The following is a 17,109-nucleotide window of genomic DNA, read 5'->3' on the forward strand; positions in this document are numbered from 1 at the left end:
GTCCTGGGATCCATGAAGGGTTCTCACTGTCCTGGGATCCGTGAAGGGTTCTCACTTGCTGAGAGACTCAGCAGAACATGAAAGGAAATGCACGCCTTTGGAATTTAGGGTTATTCCTTCTTAACATTGTCTCCAATTATGATTCCCACCAGGGCCACCAGGTGCTTCAGGACCCAAAGGGCCCCCAGGACCCATCGGAGCCCCTGGATCACAAGTAAGGTGCTTTGGTGCTTTGGGGTGAAGGGCAGAGGGGGAGGATCAGTGGTGAAACATCATCTCATTGCACAAGGAGAGAGAATAGTCTTAGATCTGCTGTTTTGTTCCCCATGAAATTCTGGGATTTGATTCCTTTTTCTCATTCTGGATTGAGAGGTTGAAACGGTTGTGCTCTCCAGAGTTTCCCTTAATCACAACAACACATTGTGCTGCTGCTGTGTCCAAACATTTCAGTGTGGCCTGAGTTGATGCAAAGGATCTGACAGGGGCTTTACTAACACAGTGACAGAAAAATACTGCATTTCCTGTGGAACACATAAAAAGAACAAAAATGCCTCAATGGGAATTCACCAACTCACCAGAGTGAATGTGTTAAGCCTACTTTTCCAGACATAACACTTTCTATTGAAGAAAAATATCACAAATTCCCATCCATTTGATTATTTATTGATACAAAAGTTGTGGAGGGGGGAGATAATAATGGAGGGGCAAAAACCTCACTCCAAAGAATTTATGGTAGAAGAAGGGCACAGTACTCAGTACATGGATGGAAAAAGCTGGTTAAACGGAAAGAAGTGAAGTCATGAATAGGGAACTGCCAAACTACACCAAATTGTGGTTGGCTGATACAAAGGGACTCAGTTTTGGGAAGAATGTTGCTTAATGTGGAGGTAAAGCAGCAGCATCAAATTTTTCGAAGGAATCTCACATGACTGGAGAGCACAGAGAAAGGTTAAGTAACTTAGCAGAGGGATGTAACTTAGATCTGATAAGAGGAAGTTTGGAATTGAAAATAAGAGAGAGAAGATTTTTCCTATGCATTTATTAACCACTTTGAAGAAGCAATGGACACCAGGTTAGGGAAAGTTTGCCAGTGTAGCAGAATCCTTTCAATTAGGGAATACTCTGGAGAACAATGAGAAACTCCAGATAGATATGAACACAGTGCGAGATTTGGCAGCCAAATGACAGATGCAGTTTAACATCATTAAATATAAGGTAATTCACAATTCATAAGTAGATTCTGCAGCAGAGTCTGGCTTTTTGACACGCAGCACACACTGTAAATATTTTATTTTTGCAATGTGGAATTCGGTGTTCTTGAGCATCCCTGTCTCACCACACACTGTGGAGAGCTTCCAGGAGCAAAGGATGCTTATGGACACTTGAGCTTTGTTCATGCTGCATGTTTGACACAGGGCCAAGCCTGGTCTGTGCCCTACCTCATTTGGCAGCCCCAGGGAACCTCCTAAACCAGGCCTGAGTCTCTGAATCCTTGGTGGGGAGCTCAGCTGAGCTGGTGGGGCTGGCTGCAGGCAGGGAGCAACATGATAGTGCTGAGCATTGCTGGCTCTCAGCTGAAACTGGGAGAGGGCTCCTCCTTTGAGCCCTTAAATCATGTGTGTGCAACCTTCTTGGGCCACTTCACCAGGCACTGAGCTCCTCACAGCAATGCCCAGAACCTTTATTTCTCTCGGCCTAGAAAAACCATTTCTCTGGGTGCTGATGTGGGATTTGGGCAGCTGTTCCTAACCAGGCTGGCTTAAATCACCAGTGGCCTGGAGGGGAGCTCCAGGCTCACTTCTGCGGCCTCCAAGACAACGTGCAAGTCACCTGAGGTGGAAAAAAAGCATCTTGTACATGGTTGTGGGGAGAAGGAGAGCTGACAGGCTGAATATAAACAAACAATATTGTTCTCTCTTGGTCTGGTTAATAACTGTGGCTTCTCTGGGTGGATAAGTTAAGAATTTGGATCGATTTCTGCATAGCAGTTCAATTAGTAGAAATCTGGAGACTGTGCCCTTCTTAGCTGTTGGTGACTGCTTTATAGATTTGTTCAACCCAGGGAGTAAAATTATTAGCAGAGATTGGGCTTAATTTGAAAATTGTTTATTAGGGTGAGTGAATAGCTTCAAAATAATTTCCACTGCACAATCCAATTAATTTTCAGGTATGTGTGCTTGCTCCTGCCACCCACTGAGGCAATTAAGAAGTGGGGGGAAGCAGTGGGGATTTTTAAGCTAAACATACTACCTGTGTATTAATTTCTTCTTGGTAACTGAGAACAAGAACTGTCCTGTCATAGTGACCCTGAGAAAATGTTACATCAGGGGCCTGCAGTGCATTAAAAGACCCAAATAGAGGGATCTGCAGAAAGTACAGGGCTTGAGATACCTGCAAACAGAGCTTCTGTTGTATTTGCTTGAGGGGAAAAGAGAATCCAGCCCAATTGCTTAATGGGTGTATGAGATTTTCAGGAGCTGAGGATCACTGGGAAATGTATTCACAACACCTACACAAAGGTTGCACAGTAGAAATGAATTCCTTCTCGTTCTGCATCTCTTCCAGGGCTTGCCAGGATCTCCAGGACAGCCTGGACCAAAAGGATCCAAAGGAGACCGAGGAGAGAGAGTAAGGTTTTACATGCACAGAGAGATTCCCAGCCATGTTTGGGGGGTGAGGCCTCAGAAATTGCACACAGCACAGGTCTTGCAAGTGCAGTGGGACTACAGCCACCAACGGCTTTAAATGTAGAGTTTCTGGGGCTTCTGCAAGAACCAAGACAAGGGTTTCCTTTACAGAGAAAGAGTTGAATTCCTTCCAAAGTCAGGTATTCCCCAAAGAGATTCAGGTAGCAAAGACATAGTATACAAAGGCCTGTGGAGACCAACTGTCTTCCACCAGCCAAAGCTGTTTAGTGTGGAGTGTTTTGAGAGGTCTAACTGAACTCTTCCTTCTGTGGCACTAAGGCTTTAAAAACTCATCGGACTTTTCCTGAACCAAAGTCATTCCCAGGTCAAATGACGTTCTTAACATATTCAGAATATTGAAGTCATGTTCTTAATATGTTTATGTGCCTCAGTCCTTAGTGGGCTGTCCAGTGCTGATAACCAAACATAAAGGGCTGTTTGAATGTTATTTCCAAACTGGTGAAGTTGAGGAACTACCAGAGAAATATCTAACAAGGGTATAAATGTGTCAGATTCCCAGTCCAGCATTCAAGCATTGGGAAGGGTTTGACAGTGGCATTTGGGGCTTTGGCTGCTTCTGTTCAGCTGACTTGCCAAAAGGTTGTGGTCTTTGAAATCTCTGGGTGAGCCTAGGAGCACAAAATCATTTGGGAATGGAGCAGGTGGAAGAGGATCATTCAGCCCTTAGGTCTGTGAAATGGGCGCCATGGAGTGGGGAGAGTCACTGAGAACCCAGTGTGGAGAGGATCAAAGGAGGGGAGAAAGACGAGGAGGAAAACACTGGTTGGTACCCTAAGATGATAGAAGTCTGCAGTGGTGGCTGCACTGACACAGCCTCGTGCCTTTTCTTCCAAGTGCCATTTTACTGTCCCACAGAGGGAGGTGGAGGCACCACCTGTGAATGGGGGCTGTAGGTGACGTGATTCCCCCTATGCCAGAACCTCCTCTGCATTCCTGCTCCCTGTTCCAATCCAGCAGACAGAGGGATGCCTGAAAGAGCCAAGACAGACAAACACAAATCAGTTCATTCCAATGTGCTGACTTCTCAAATTCGTGGGAATAACCAGCAACAGACAAACTGTGCTCCTCTGCACAAGGGGAGCATGTCCAGGGGCTTGTTTCACCCCTCCTGAGGGCTCAAGGAACAGCAGATATCTGAGGGTGGGGCACACATGCCTTTTGAAATCTCTGTTATATTTTAGTTTTGGGTGCTTGGTCCTGCTCTTGTGTAAGAAATCACTTGCACTTCCATGAAGGACAGGGGGACCATTGGTCATTGTTTGTAACACTTTCCTTGTGCTGCTCAGCCAGTTTGGGCATGACTTGGCTTTACAAATAGATTGCAGACTGATGGAGTTCTGGGACTAGAATTCAAGATGCTGACAGAGAGCAAAACCTTAACTGGTGAGATGGATGCACAGATTCCCAACTACAGCTCATTGCTATTCAATCTTTATGTTCAGCTAAAAGAAAATAGAAGGGCATGGTGTGTGGCAAAGTGTCACATTTCCATCCAGGAAACTGATACAACTCTCCCTCAATGATTCATTTAACATTTTGCTTTAGTTTGTGGTTGATCATATTACTAATATTACTACTAATATCCCATATTACTACTACACTTCTTTTGAAACAAAATCTTGTTGCATTGTGTCCATTCAGTCCAGACAGATCCCACAGAATTTGGTTTTGTTCCCTCCTTGCTAGGGATTTAGAATTGTAACTCTCCTCTTAGTTTTGGGACAAATGAGATTTTTCAAATATCAAAATGTCTTGATAAATAGAAAAGAACCCCATATTTCCTGTCCATGCTCTGTAGTGTGGAAAGGGAAGCTGACAGCTTTTTCTGTCAGAATTTCTGTAGGATGCTCTGTGTGCTTTTTGTCTTTTGCAAGTGTGGCTTTGAATGCTGGTTTTGACAACTACATGCTGCAATTTTGGGTTTGGTGGATACAAATGAGGGCTTGAGCAGAGGAGCTGTGCAGCTGCAAAGAAAAGCAGAGGGAGGGGTTACAATATCTACTGAGATTTGAGAAAATGTTATTATACCTTCTTCCTGCTTAATCTCAGAGAGAACAGATGTGGAAGAGACCTGAAGCAGTCAGAGCACAGCCCCTGGATGGCTCAGCTCTGTGTGCTGCTCATGCTCAGCCTCTGTTCATCTCAAACACTGCCAGGGAGGGAGGCTGCACAGCATCTCCAGGCAGTCTTCAGAGGAACAGCCAGTGAGGCCTGGGATAAAAGATATTGCCAACATCCAGCCTAAATATCCTTTGATCCCCTTTAAGCTGATAACATCCTTTCTGTTCCTCCTGGACATGGAGCACAGCCTGTTTATGTATTTTCAGTGTGTTGTTACGCTCCTCTCTGTGATTTTTCCTCTGGCCTATGCTTTTTCACAAGCTTTGCTCCTTCCAGTGCAGAATCCAAGTATTTCCCTTTGAAGATACTGGGAGCACCTGCCAGACTGGGCCTTTCTCCCAGAGTTCTCCCTGTCCATAGGGGCCTTTTCCTGGTGCTGGCAAGGCATTCCATAGGAATTCAGTCCTCCATGGGAATGTTCTGTAGATGCCCGTTGGTTTTATACAAAGCAGCAATTTGATGGACACAAACCCAGCAGCTCTCCCTTTCTCCTACAGAAATCTGCCACCATCAATGTAGTTTTTTTGGGGAAAAAAGGATGGGTTTGTTGCTGAGTGTGTCTGTGGGAGAAGAGCCAGGGGGAATATGCAGCTCTTTCATTAATGGAGTTCTATAAATGCTTTTACATTTTGCCTCTTCTTCCCAAGCTCCTGCTTTGTCAGTAAACAACCTCTAACTGCTCTCCTGGTCAGGGATTCTGCCCTGCCCCAGCTGCTCCAGGGTGAGAAACCAGCACTGTGGAGGAAAGCAGGGGGGAAAAAAATGTTCAGTTCAATGGCATTTCATTCTGCCCCAGACCAACACGTAGTAGTTCCAACTGTTTCTGTTAAAAAATAATTTTTTTTTTAAAAAAAGAACAAAAACCCCTCGCTGAGAACAATGTGAAAATTAACGCAGCAGGAGAAAGAAACAAACCGACCAAAATATTGTACCTGTGTTTTGATCAGGAGCTGTGGGATGTGTGTGAAGCAGGAGCAGATTAAATCAGTGCTCGGTGGGAGTCCTGGGCTCTGTTCTGGCTGGGGCAGCAGTGGCCCATCACTTTTACCAGAGAGAAGAATGCAGTGTCTTTGTAAGGAACAAATCTGCAGCCAAATTCCTTGCTGGTATAATGTAACTGACTGCTGGAAAGTTCAAAAAACCTGCTAATCGTCTTACAGAGAGGGCACTGAGCTCAGGAGCTCTGTATCCAACCCAGCTCCTCCAGAGTCTGATGGGATTTGGAGCTGATACTTGACAGAAGACCATAACCCCCTTTTGCTGTTTCCAAGTGATAATGTCAAGGGAGAGGAATTTTTTTCTCACATTATCCCAAGTGTAAGGTTTTTCATTAAGCCATCTTAATTCCACTAGTAAAAATTACACTGTGTTCTTGTCAAATGGCAAAGTATCTCCTAATGACACTGACTTTATTTCCAACAGGGGCAAGCAGGTCTGCCTGGAGAGAGGGGCATTAAGGGATTTCCTGTAAGTGCTGCACTCGAGGGTGGGTGCCAGGCTCAGGTGGGGTTGGTGCCTGGCACTGTAGGTGCCACTGGCTGGCCTGGAGCTGCTTCAGTGCTGAGCTCTGCTGGCTCCAGCTCAGACATTTGTTCCGTAGACACCCTCACCTTAACGAATCCCTCTGCAAATGAAACATCCCCCGGTGTAAAGCACAGTGCTGGCATGACCAGAAGGGCATCACCCCAACAGGGGAGCTGTGCTTTGCCTGCAGGTCCCTCTGGCCAGAGCTGGGCCCACACAGCTCTCCCTGGGCCCCAGGAGTTTCTGGCACTACCAGAGCCCAAAGGTGGGCACAGTTAAACACATTAAAGTCCATCAGCTGCTCTCAACTCCCTCCTGCACCTTGGTTAGCCAAGCTGAGCTGGAAACCCTGTAATGAGATTAAAAGATGTCTGCAAATGATTTTTTGGCAATACCTGAACAGATGCAGAGAGGAGATGCCTGCACTGGCACATATGGCCAGTGCAAACAAACCAATGGTGAGGAAGGGTGGGTGACAGAGATCTAGTGGAGAAAATTGGGTGTTTTTTGGCTGGCAGCTTCCAGAGAGGTCCCAGAACCTCTGGGAGGGTTCTCATCTCTCTTCCTTGGTTCCACCTCATCCTTTTGTACAATTCACACAACCTTTTCTTTGGTCCTTCCTCCTGTGCTCACCACTGCTTTGCAAAGATCTCAGGGATATCCAACAAGTTTGAGGAGCCCAAGCCTTTCCTCTCTGTTTTAGATTGTCAGTCTTGTTTTATGTTTAGCTTAGAGTGGTTTAAGCTCTTCATGTCATTTGCTCTTCAGAGGGTGCATGAACTTCCTGGCTTGGGGGAAAACATGAGACCATTGTTCACAGCACAGAGGGATCTTTGGTCAAGAAAAGCTTAATGAGCATCCTCAGAGGCAGAAAGTGATATGACTAATTAATGAAAGCAGAATGGAGGATTCTTCTGTTCTAAATCAAGATGAAAATGTGCATGTTTGGGGCAAAAGAGCAAATTATCTGTGGTTTAGCCTAAAATGTTGTTCATTGAGAGCCCAGTGAGATGTCTATGGCCTTGCTGGGGCCCAGGCCATAGCAGGTGGCCCCTCCTGCATCTTGGCCACTCCTGGACAAGTTCATCCGTGTTAGAAGTGGTGGTGACCTCCTGGGAAGCTGACAGGAGCCAGGGCAAAGCTCAGGAGTGCACTTTGGCCCTTGGCTTGAAGGGGCAGTCCTTGTGCTTTCTGCTGGTGAAATGCTTCTTTAATTTGCTCCTTTGGTGGGAAGGGATCCAAGGGATCCTAGAAGGGTCCTCAGCCACACATAACCAAGTGTCTCTTTCTTTGTTTTAGGGTGAACCAGGCAAGAAGGGTGAGGAAGGTGACAAAGGTGCTGATGTAAGGATGTGTTTCTACTATTTTACTTTCCTTTTTGCCACTTTGCTGTCCTTCAACTGTATTCCCTTTGACAGGCGGGGTTAGGGGGCCAGGGGGTGAGCCCATGGTTAAATGTGCAGAGAAATTGGTGATGTGAACCTTGGGTTTGAATTTAATACGTGCCAGAAGTCCTGGCCTGTGAGGTTTCCTTGGCCATGTTCTCTCCATGTTTTCGGAATGCCTCAGTCCCCAGAGGTTGTTCTGTCACCAGGAGCTGGTTGGGAATTGCTTCCCTATTGTCCCTCCCACATGCTGAAGGACAGACTCCCTGAGATCAAGCTGCATGTGCAGAGCATTGGCGTTCTCACATCTCTGCTCTCAGTTCCTGAAATACTTCCCAACATCTCTTTGTCCCTTCAAGCCCACACCTAAGGTAACAAGGACAACAAACTACAGCCTGAGTGTAGATGAGGAGCTCTTTGAACAGGGATTTCTCCTACTCAGGTTATCTCCTCTTTTACCTCTTTTCGTTTTTAAACATCCACACTGCAGAGTTTGGTGCTATGAAAGCAGCATTATGGACAGGAAGCCTATTCTGCAACATATTCCAATGTTAGTTTTATTTTCTTTCTTGCAGGGGGAAGGAGTCCAACAGCTTCGAGAAGCTCTGAAGATTTTGGCTGAGAGGGTATTAATCCTTGAGCACATGATAGGAATTCATGGTGAGCATTGCTCAGGTTTTCTTCTCTAGGGAACCAGGGGCTCTGTTCAGGCTTGCTGGTTAAACACCCTCCCAGTCTCCTGAGCTCTCTGGTGTCTGTTCAAGCCACATTTTCTAAACTAGGTGCCATGACTTAGGGGTGCTTAGAACTGTTGAGTTCTACCAGCTGTATACTTCCTCTGCTTTCCCAGCAGCAGGTGAAATGACCCTTACAGTGATTTTTGTTACAGTTCAGGCAGCCAAGTCACGAGCAGTAGCTCAAGCCACGTGGCACAGATCATCTACCAGCTTCCCAAGGAGCTGCTTGTTCAAGTCTTTAGGCCAGATCATTTAATCCTGTTAACAGCACCTTCCAAGTGATTTGACACCACTGAGGCCCTTGACTTGTGCAGCACCACGTTTTGCAGAGAAAGCCCAAACAGTGATCCCTGAACATTCTGTGATTATAACTTACATGAAACCTACTTTCACAGTCAGATTTAAAGAAAGTCCCACATGTTCTACATTCAGATAGATTTTTGTGATCTCCTGAGGCTGGTGGCTCTCCCATCACTGGTACAGTGTGTACCTCATACCTTAAAGAATGTCCTCTTCCCTTGACCAGAGTATGGTGTTGGTTATTGTCACAGGTGTTGGTCATTGTCAGACTTCTCCTTTTGGGGTACCCGAGGATCAGTTCTCTCACAAAAGCTGCTGTGGCCATTTCTCCCCTTTCAGAAACACAGTAGAGGCAAAATGTTTGCTTCTGCTATGCCAGGCTGTGAGCAGCAAGCCTGTCCCTTGGCACTGACCAAGTCCCAGAGCACTCTTCTGTCCTTGACACATGAAACCTCATTCCTGGCTTGCTTATGAGCCAACCTCACACCTCCCCTCAGATCAACATCCATTTTTATTGGGATGTGGCCTTTGGATATCGATTTAAGCTATGAAAATGGTAAATAGCTAAAATGCCCAGCATCCCTGACCATGCCTTCCTCACAGTACTGGATGCACTTCGGGCAGCCCCTTGGGAGCCCTCAAGCCCCGTGTGGAGCCAGCAGGGCTGAGGTGGGATTGCTGCTGGACACTTCCAGTGCCAGAGCATGGCTGGCCTGGCCTGAAGCCTGCTCTGCTCTGCTCAGTGAGCAGAGTGGCCTCGTGCTCTTGGGGGCCCCAAGTGCTATTTCCAAAAGCAATAGGCAGCAACAACATAAGATTTTTGGGAAACCATGAATCACAACCCCATGATTTAACCACACTCACCCTGACCTGACCTCTGCACTAATTCTGCTTCGTTTCACATTTTCATTCCAAGGGTAGGAAAATATATTTTTATGCTGCTTTGCTTTGAGCTGGTGGAGGTACCAGGGAGATGCCCACTAGATTTCCTAGGCAGCAATCCATGCCAGCAGGGATGATCTCCAGGAAAGAGGGAAAGGGGGGTTCCCTGGGTTAGTCCATAAGCACAGTGCAGGCTATTCACAGGACCCACGGCCTGGCCCTCTTTTGGCTTTGACTTTGTACCTTCATTTAAAGTAGAATAAAGCAAAAAGTCACCTCTTGAGGAACCTCCTGTACACCCTGGGACTGGGGTTCAGGCAGCCTTGCCCCAGCAGAACTGCCTGATTTACCTATGTTTCACATTCACTTTGGTAATACAGCAGCAACAAGGCATGTGCTGCTGTTATTTTGAAACAGTCATTCCAGCAAACCATTTGTATTGATCTGTTCCTGCTTGGGACAGAGATGAGTTATTTACACCCATGTGTGCTTCTATGCCAGTGTAACTACATCAGCAAAAATGGATGTTTTTTAATTGTACACTGTGGTTAGGTCGTATTTAAACACCTATATTGTATGACTTTAGGGGGGTTTTGTCCCATAACGATAGATAATTATATTCCTGCTCTGTGCTTTTGAAATAGGTCCATTCTTTAACTTCACACATATTTTAGACCCTACAAAAATACTGTTTAGAAAGGGAACTTGGAAAGCAAGGCATATTTTCCTTGTGCAATTATGTTCATCTTTCTGTATATGGTTAAAAAAGCCCCAACAAACAAAGAGAAAAAGACGTTAAATAACAAAAAATATTTTCCTTGAGCACAGACCTCCCTGGACTGAAAGGCACCACAGAGGTTTTAAATCACCCAGCACCAACTGTCTGGTCATGTTCCCAGTGTAGGTGTTAAGGATTTAACCACAGGTCCTGGGGTAGCCCAGCTTGAAAACCCCACTCAGAAATGCCAATCCCATGTTCTCATTTTCCCAAGAAACTTCCCACTGAGCTTCCAAAACCACAGCCACCCAAGCAACAAGGCAAAACATCCCAGCAAACAAACCTCTCCTCTGCAGTGGAAGGGCAGCTGGAGCTGACCTGGCCTGGAAGCTGCAGAGAGCAGCCCAGCAGGACACAGCAAAGCCCAAATTGTTTGGCAGGGTTTGGTGCCAGCAGACAGAGCCCGAATCCCCTGGCAGCCAAAAGCTCACTTGGAAAAGAAATGCTGCCTCGTGGGAGCAAACCAAGGCTGGCACGTTGGGCTCCTGGCAGGGAAACACAAACATCAAGCTCTGGAGGCAAAAGGAAGAAGAAATTGGGGCACTGGAAATGATGAGGCAGACCAAGCTACCAGCATCTGTTGCTGAGGAGTGGCCCAGACCAGTGTATATTTAATTTGTTCAGCTGAGGGAAGAGCAGGAGGGTGTTACCTGGAGGCACTCTGGGAGCAGGAGTATGGCAGCTACCAGCCATTCCCAGAGTTACTGCTGATCTGGCTGCAGCCCAGGGTGGGTCAATCCTTCCATTCAATCCTTTCAGTGCCTCCAAATGTCCTTTGCCAGGAGTGAAATGGTACCTAAACCCCCAGGAGCATCAGGGCCCAGTGACCACCCAGCTCATCCTCCAACACCAGGAGTCTGGGCAGTGCTGAGTAGTTGCTACAGCCCAAGTAAATTTATAGGTAATAAAAGAACAGCACTTTAGAAATGAAACTACAGATGAGAACAGGCCCTGCCGTAGGAGCACTTACCCCAGGGAGTTCAGGCAGAGCAGAGGGGAAACATCTAATGCAGGAGTAGTGTGATGGCAGCAAACCTGGAACTCCAAAGCTGCTTCCTGCATGGAAAGCAGCCAGGAGGGACCACACTGCTCCCAGAAGAGGAACCACTCGGAAGCGCCCACGAGTGTCTTCCTCAGCCTCCCCTTTTAAATAGTGCTCTCCCGTGACTTTCTCTCCTTACAGACTCTTTGTCTTCCATTGAGCCAGGCTCTGGACAGGATGTGATCCCGGGCTCCCCCCTGAGAAGCAGCATCAAGATCAAGCGAGGAGGACCCCGGCAGCCCCAGGCCCACCAGATCCTCTCTTCACTGCTGGATGACGGTGAAGCCAGAAGGAGAAGCAACCGGATGAAGTAGGAGCATCTCCGTGTCCTCCTGCCTGTTCCCCAGTTAAAGATACAGTACCCAGTGCTTAACTGCACACTGCAGATGAAGTGGGTGGGAGGCTGCAGTGTTGGTGGCTGGGTTTCCTTCCGTGGCCAATACTGAGCCCTGATTGCAGGGAATGACTTATCCATAGCTCAGAGAGGGTTTTCAGAATGTTTTCCTTGATTTTGTTGGTTTGCCTTTGAAATAGCAGTTGTCAGGTATCTCAGAAGCTGCCTACAGGAGTGACACCTCCTGGCTGTGCCTTGAGAGTTTAACCCTCCCCTTGTTCCTCACTGCCCTTGACAGTCACTCAGTAAAGCTCTGCTTAACTGGCCAAGCCCATCCATGCCCCCAGTCCCAAAGCCAAGCCTCAGCCTTGTCCTTTGCTGTAGTTGGAGGCATCTGCTTTTATTTCATGTGTTGGTGTCACACTAACTTCCAGATGCTGCTTCCACAGGCCATGAAAGCATGACCTGCAAGGATTTCTTTTAAGCAAAGAACAAATTAGAAAATACAAAGTACATTTAAAAATATTACGCTGAAAATTCAGGCGGCTCTCTGGACTTCTGCATCAAAATCTTGGCTTTTCATGTTGCTAATTGCATGTGAGTGGCATTGTTTCTATTTGTGGTTGGCTAAGCAAGGACTTTTGATGCAAATGTTCATGACAACATTGGCTTTCTGTCTATCTTCAGAGGGTTTAGACTGTTTCTGTGAAAACATGGAGCAGTTTGCATGAGATATGATGGAATTGTGCAAGAATTTTCCCATACTGTGTTCAGCTTGTGCATACATCCAGAGATAATTAATTTAAGTGGTGGCAGTAACTATTCACAGAAAGGGATATTTTGCAATAGTTTCCTAATCCTACAGCAATCTGGAAAAATGTTTTCACAGTGTTTTGTTTTAATCTTGTGAGTAAATCCTCGCCATTTGAATCTGGAGACAGTGTAGTAGCAAACCACAGGCTAAGGAATTAGTCTTGTCAAGAGCTTATCTTGCACTGGGAGTTAAATACAGAGTCATTTTACTTTTGCAATAACTTGTTATTTTAGGGGAAGTACCAGCTTCCAGGTTTAAGAAGTTGAACCTGCCCTTCAGTGACAAATGAATCACTCCACCTGCTGTGCTAACGAGGTCAGACAAGCTGATGTCATTCATGTAGACAGTGATTTTTGTTAGAAGGGGGAAATTAATCAGCAGACCTGACTGTACTATTTTTTTACTCTTTAATTCCCATGTTCTGACAGTTTTCAAATTCAGCCCAGGACAAAAGAGAGCAAATTGAGTTTGTGTTATTGGCCCCGCTATCCCTGGTTCCTGTGCAGGACACAGCTGTGTGAGCAAGCTGGGCTGCACTGCTGCAGTGTTTCTGTCAGAAGCTTTGCAAAGAAACACTCTGCAGTCCCTGTGTTCAGCACCCCAAGTGATCTTCCCAAGGCAAAGCCCACTGGAAAGGAGGCTAAAAATGGAGGAGCTCTGCCAGGCCAGCATTAGCCACACATTAAATTGACTGTCCATACACACTGTGAACATGGTGGTGCTACAGAGACATCCAGTTTCACTGAGGGACCTGGCATTTTCACAAATGAGCAGATCACAGGCTACTTCAGCATGGCTGAATTCACCATGCCTTCACTTGGCCCTCCTCTTTAGGAGTCCAACCAGGTGAAATGGCATAAGCTGATGCTGAGCAAGCACTGGAACTTTGCTTTTACTGCTGTGCAGATGAGTAACAACCAGCTGTGGTGGAGGCAGCAGGGATGCAACTCCCTGCCCTGCCTTTGCATCCTCACTCTGCTTGGCCAGTGCCAGAGGTGGGGCTCGTTCAGCACCAGCCCACCTGGTTCAGGTTGTGCTTCCAAATGATTGAGTTTTCCATGGGACACTTCCAAGAAACAAGCCCAAATCTTTGCATGAGTTTGGGGAGTTGCCTGGCTGCACTCTGAGTTACAGCTGGAGCATGGTGTAGAGAGACAAGAAAATTAGTAAAACTCAAGTCCAGCACGTTGCTGACCTTTGGGAGAAGGAAATAAAGCCTCTCTGAATGCATCTTAGTTTCAAACCCAGCACTAACTCTGAGGATGTCTGTAGTGCTGTAAGAGCCCATATCCCTCCTTCCACTCCTGGCAGGGCAATAGCTCTGTTTGTGGGCAGCCAAGCATGGAGCAGCCATGGGAACATTCTTGGAATAATCTTTCCATCTAAGAAGAAAATGTGCCAAAAAAAAGGATGTTTCCCCATTTACAGGGGATTCCTGTGCAGGAATTGAGAAGTGCTTGGAGTGTTGAACTGGGACTGTCTTGCTCTGGATCACATGGACACTCCAAGACCTCACTGGTTGCTTCCAGGAGATAAATCCTTGTGCCAACCAGTTGGTGTTGGAAAATCAGGCCTGAAGACTGAGGAGAAATCTCAGTTCAGTCTAAACTCATGCACTGGGCAGGCTGGTGCCACAGGAACAATGTGTCCTCATGGCAGCTTCAGGGACCAAACCCAACCAAAGCAATCTTTCAAAAGAGAAGTGGGGAAATTCAGTTTCACTGTTCCTGCAGCTACAGGGTTGAATTTGGGGAAGAGGGAATACAATGAGGCCATTTTCACTTCCCTGACGTTTCAGAGGCTTCACACTGAACTGAAAGAGAAATCTTTCTTCCTCCAAGTTTGTCTTCTGAATTCAAAGCTATTGCATGAGCTTGATGAGTGCTAATGCGTTAGTCACTCGCATTGCTGAGGCATTCATACTGACAAGGATTTGGAATTTTATATTATTTAAAACAAATGACTGACAAGATGAAAGGAAAACTTAATGGAAGCTGTTTGTAATTAATCCTGCCAAGTCAATTGTCAAAAGGCTGTTTAGGTTTGAGACCACTTTAATTATTGATGTTTCCAGGTTTCTGTACGAGCTATGTAATTTTTTCTCCCCACCCTCCTTGCTTTGTTTAGCTCCATCTCTCTGATGAGGTACTGTATCTTTAACTGGAGGACAGTAGGATTATACCAGATGGACTTTCTCTCTCTGCTGGGGTTTCATTCCTCTCCACTCACACCAGGGTTGGACCACACTGTTGTGCCGCCCCAGTTTAATTACATTTAAAGTGAGCACAGCCTCACACACTGACATTAATGATATTGATGACCAAGCAAACCACTCCAACCACATTCTCCATCATAGGCAGGATCCTGAGGTTCATTTCAGCCAGGGCATATAATGCTTGTTGCCATGTCTATGTAACTTAGGGGATTTATTTGGAATGCGTGCTCATTTAGAAATATATTTTAATTGAAATGTTTAGTGCTTTATCTTACATACATACTGTGCAATATCATAGTGTGTTCTTTTCCTTTTTTTTTTTCCCTAAGACTTTTTTGAAATTCTTGATGTTTGTTTGAGCTCCAGTGTGTTTTTGACTTGGATAAGCTCTGGTAGTAGTAGTGTTTTCCTTGCCCTGAGCTAACCAGAAGCAGCACATTGCACAACCAAAACCCTTTGCAAGTCGTGCACCCTCACGTTCACCAGCAATCTGGAACTCCTGGGAGGCAGGGAATGCTCCTCTCCAGAGGGTCTAATTTGCACTTACTGTAAGGAATTGATAGCAACCCAGGGAAATAGAAATAAAACAGAGAGAAGAGCCCTCACCTGCTCCCACCAAACTCCACGGTCATTTTGCCATCAACTTTGAAAGGAACAGGCCTTAAAAATCAGATTCAGCCCTGGAGCAGCACATGCTGGTGCTGTGTGGGCTCTGCTCCAGTGTCTGCCATGAGCTGCTGTCATGTGGGACCCTGAGCACTGTGACAAAGGCTTCTAAGGACAATCAGCTTCTGGAATTCCTTCCTGATACGATGATTGGAAACCCATCCTCCTCCACGTTTACAGCCTTTGTCTGACTCAAGAAACATTCCATTGGGGGTGTAGGGGTTAAACTACTCAGAGTCTCTGTGATTTCTTGGTTTCCTGTGAAACCAAGGGATTCAAAGGTGCTATAATTTTTCACAAGGCACATTCCCACCCACGGAAGGAAATGGTAACTTCTTCACTAGTTATTTTCACAGTACCTTTTTTATTTATATCAGTGTGTTTCATATGTGTGCCAATGGTCCTGGCTTCTCTCCTGGGGATCAGCTTTACAACCATTTGGTCTTTTATAGGGCAGCCATAGGCAGTATCTTGCAATCATGTGTAATTTCTTAACTTAGGAGCAAGAATAAATCTCATCTGACAGGATGAACTCATTTATGGCAGGCTTTAATGTTTGTTGTAAACACAACCTGTTTGTTCCACCTCTTGCATGGTTACTTATCTGTTTTCATATTGCTATGTTATTGTTCCAAATATCTAATTCTCTTTATTTGCTATGGGGTTTGTTACTGTATATTGAATGTTTTGTATTCAGCATTTTCTTACGGAGCAGAGTGGGAACAGTATTCAAGGACCCACAAATACCAAAGACCTTTCATGTAATGCACTGAGAAATAAACTTACTGTAAATGAGTATCATGTCAGGTGTCCTCTATTTACAAAGTTCAGAGCAAGTTCAAGCAAACTGCAGCCTGAAATCAGGGCAGCTGCTTTTCCTCCGTGACATCTCAACCTTCTCTTTGGGAAGCCCCTTTGCAGGGCTCTTAAAACCAAGATGTGCATGAAGGCCCTGCTTCTGAGCACCTGCTGTGGGCTGGAGGGGCAAAAAGGGCCTTTCTTGCCTAAAACCAGAGCTGAGTTTCCCTGCCCTCAGTGGGACTGACTCCTCTGCAGGTGTTGGATAGAGAGATCTGTCTCCAGGACACCCTGAGTCACCTCTCTGCATTCCCAGCGCAGGACCCAAGCACGGGGGCACATCCTGCCCTCTTGGGGAGGTGTTTTAGCTCCTCAGGCAGCCTCTCAGGTAACCTTTGAACATCTTGCTGTGCATTGCAGAGCGAGGCTCTCCCCAGACCTGGCAGATTCCTCCTGCAGAGCAGCCCTCCCGTTCCTGCAGGAGTTGTGTGTCAGTGCAGATCCAGGGATCACAGCTCTGCCTGGGCTCAGCGAGGGCACTCGGAGGACAGGTGGCTGCAGCAGATTGTGAGGGGGAAACAAGCCAGACAGAGAATTGTGCTCTGCCCAACAGTGTAAATTAAAATCTGCTGATATTTGCAGCATTCCTCACTTCCCCAAAAGTTTCCTCACAGTACAAGGAAGTTGAGCTGGCTCAGCTAAGACAGCAAGGGCTGCCCAGACCCCCTCCCTGGCATCCCCCGGTACTTCCTGGGCATCTGCCTCCTCCAGCAGCCTTTGGGTGCTCTCTGAGTGTGCCTCTGGG

General features: G+C 46.3%; 1 protein-coding gene across 7 annotated transcripts in view; it reads left to right on the plus strand.

The window, feature by feature from the left end:
* COL26A1 (collagen type XXVI alpha 1 chain) overlaps window positions 1-16,301 on the plus strand; it is a 168,473-nt gene extending 152,172 nt beyond the window's left edge. For 4 of the 7 annotated variants that reach the window (XM_042025972.1, XM_042025978.1, XM_042025971.1 and 1 more), the window contains 7 exons: window positions 153-214; window positions 2,566-2,628; window positions 6,252-6,296; window positions 7,653-7,697; window positions 8,314-8,398; window positions 11,619-11,787; window positions 12,859-16,301. In XM_042025972.1, the coding sequence (XP_041881906.1) occupies window positions 153-214; window positions 2,566-2,628; window positions 6,252-6,296; window positions 7,653-7,697; window positions 8,314-8,398; window positions 11,619-11,787; window positions 12,859-12,883 (494 nt within the window). In that variant the 3' untranslated portion in view covers window positions 12,884-16,301. Of the gene's footprint in view, window positions 1-152; window positions 215-2,565; window positions 2,629-6,251; window positions 6,297-7,652; window positions 7,698-8,313; window positions 8,399-11,618 lie in introns of all 7 variants that reach the window. The other 3 variants (XM_042025974.1, XM_042025973.1, XM_042025977.1) reach the window with 3 other exon arrangements.
* Window positions 16,302-17,109: the final 808 nt, after the last annotated feature.

Source organism: Corvus kubaryi, unplaced genomic scaffold (assembly GCF_017639235.1).
Source record: "Corvus kubaryi isolate FWS band 111438036 unplaced genomic scaffold, C.kubaryi_AGA036_p1.0 37284, whole genome shotgun sequence".
NCBI lineage: Eukaryota > Metazoa > Chordata > Aves > Passeriformes > Corvidae > Corvus > Corvus kubaryi.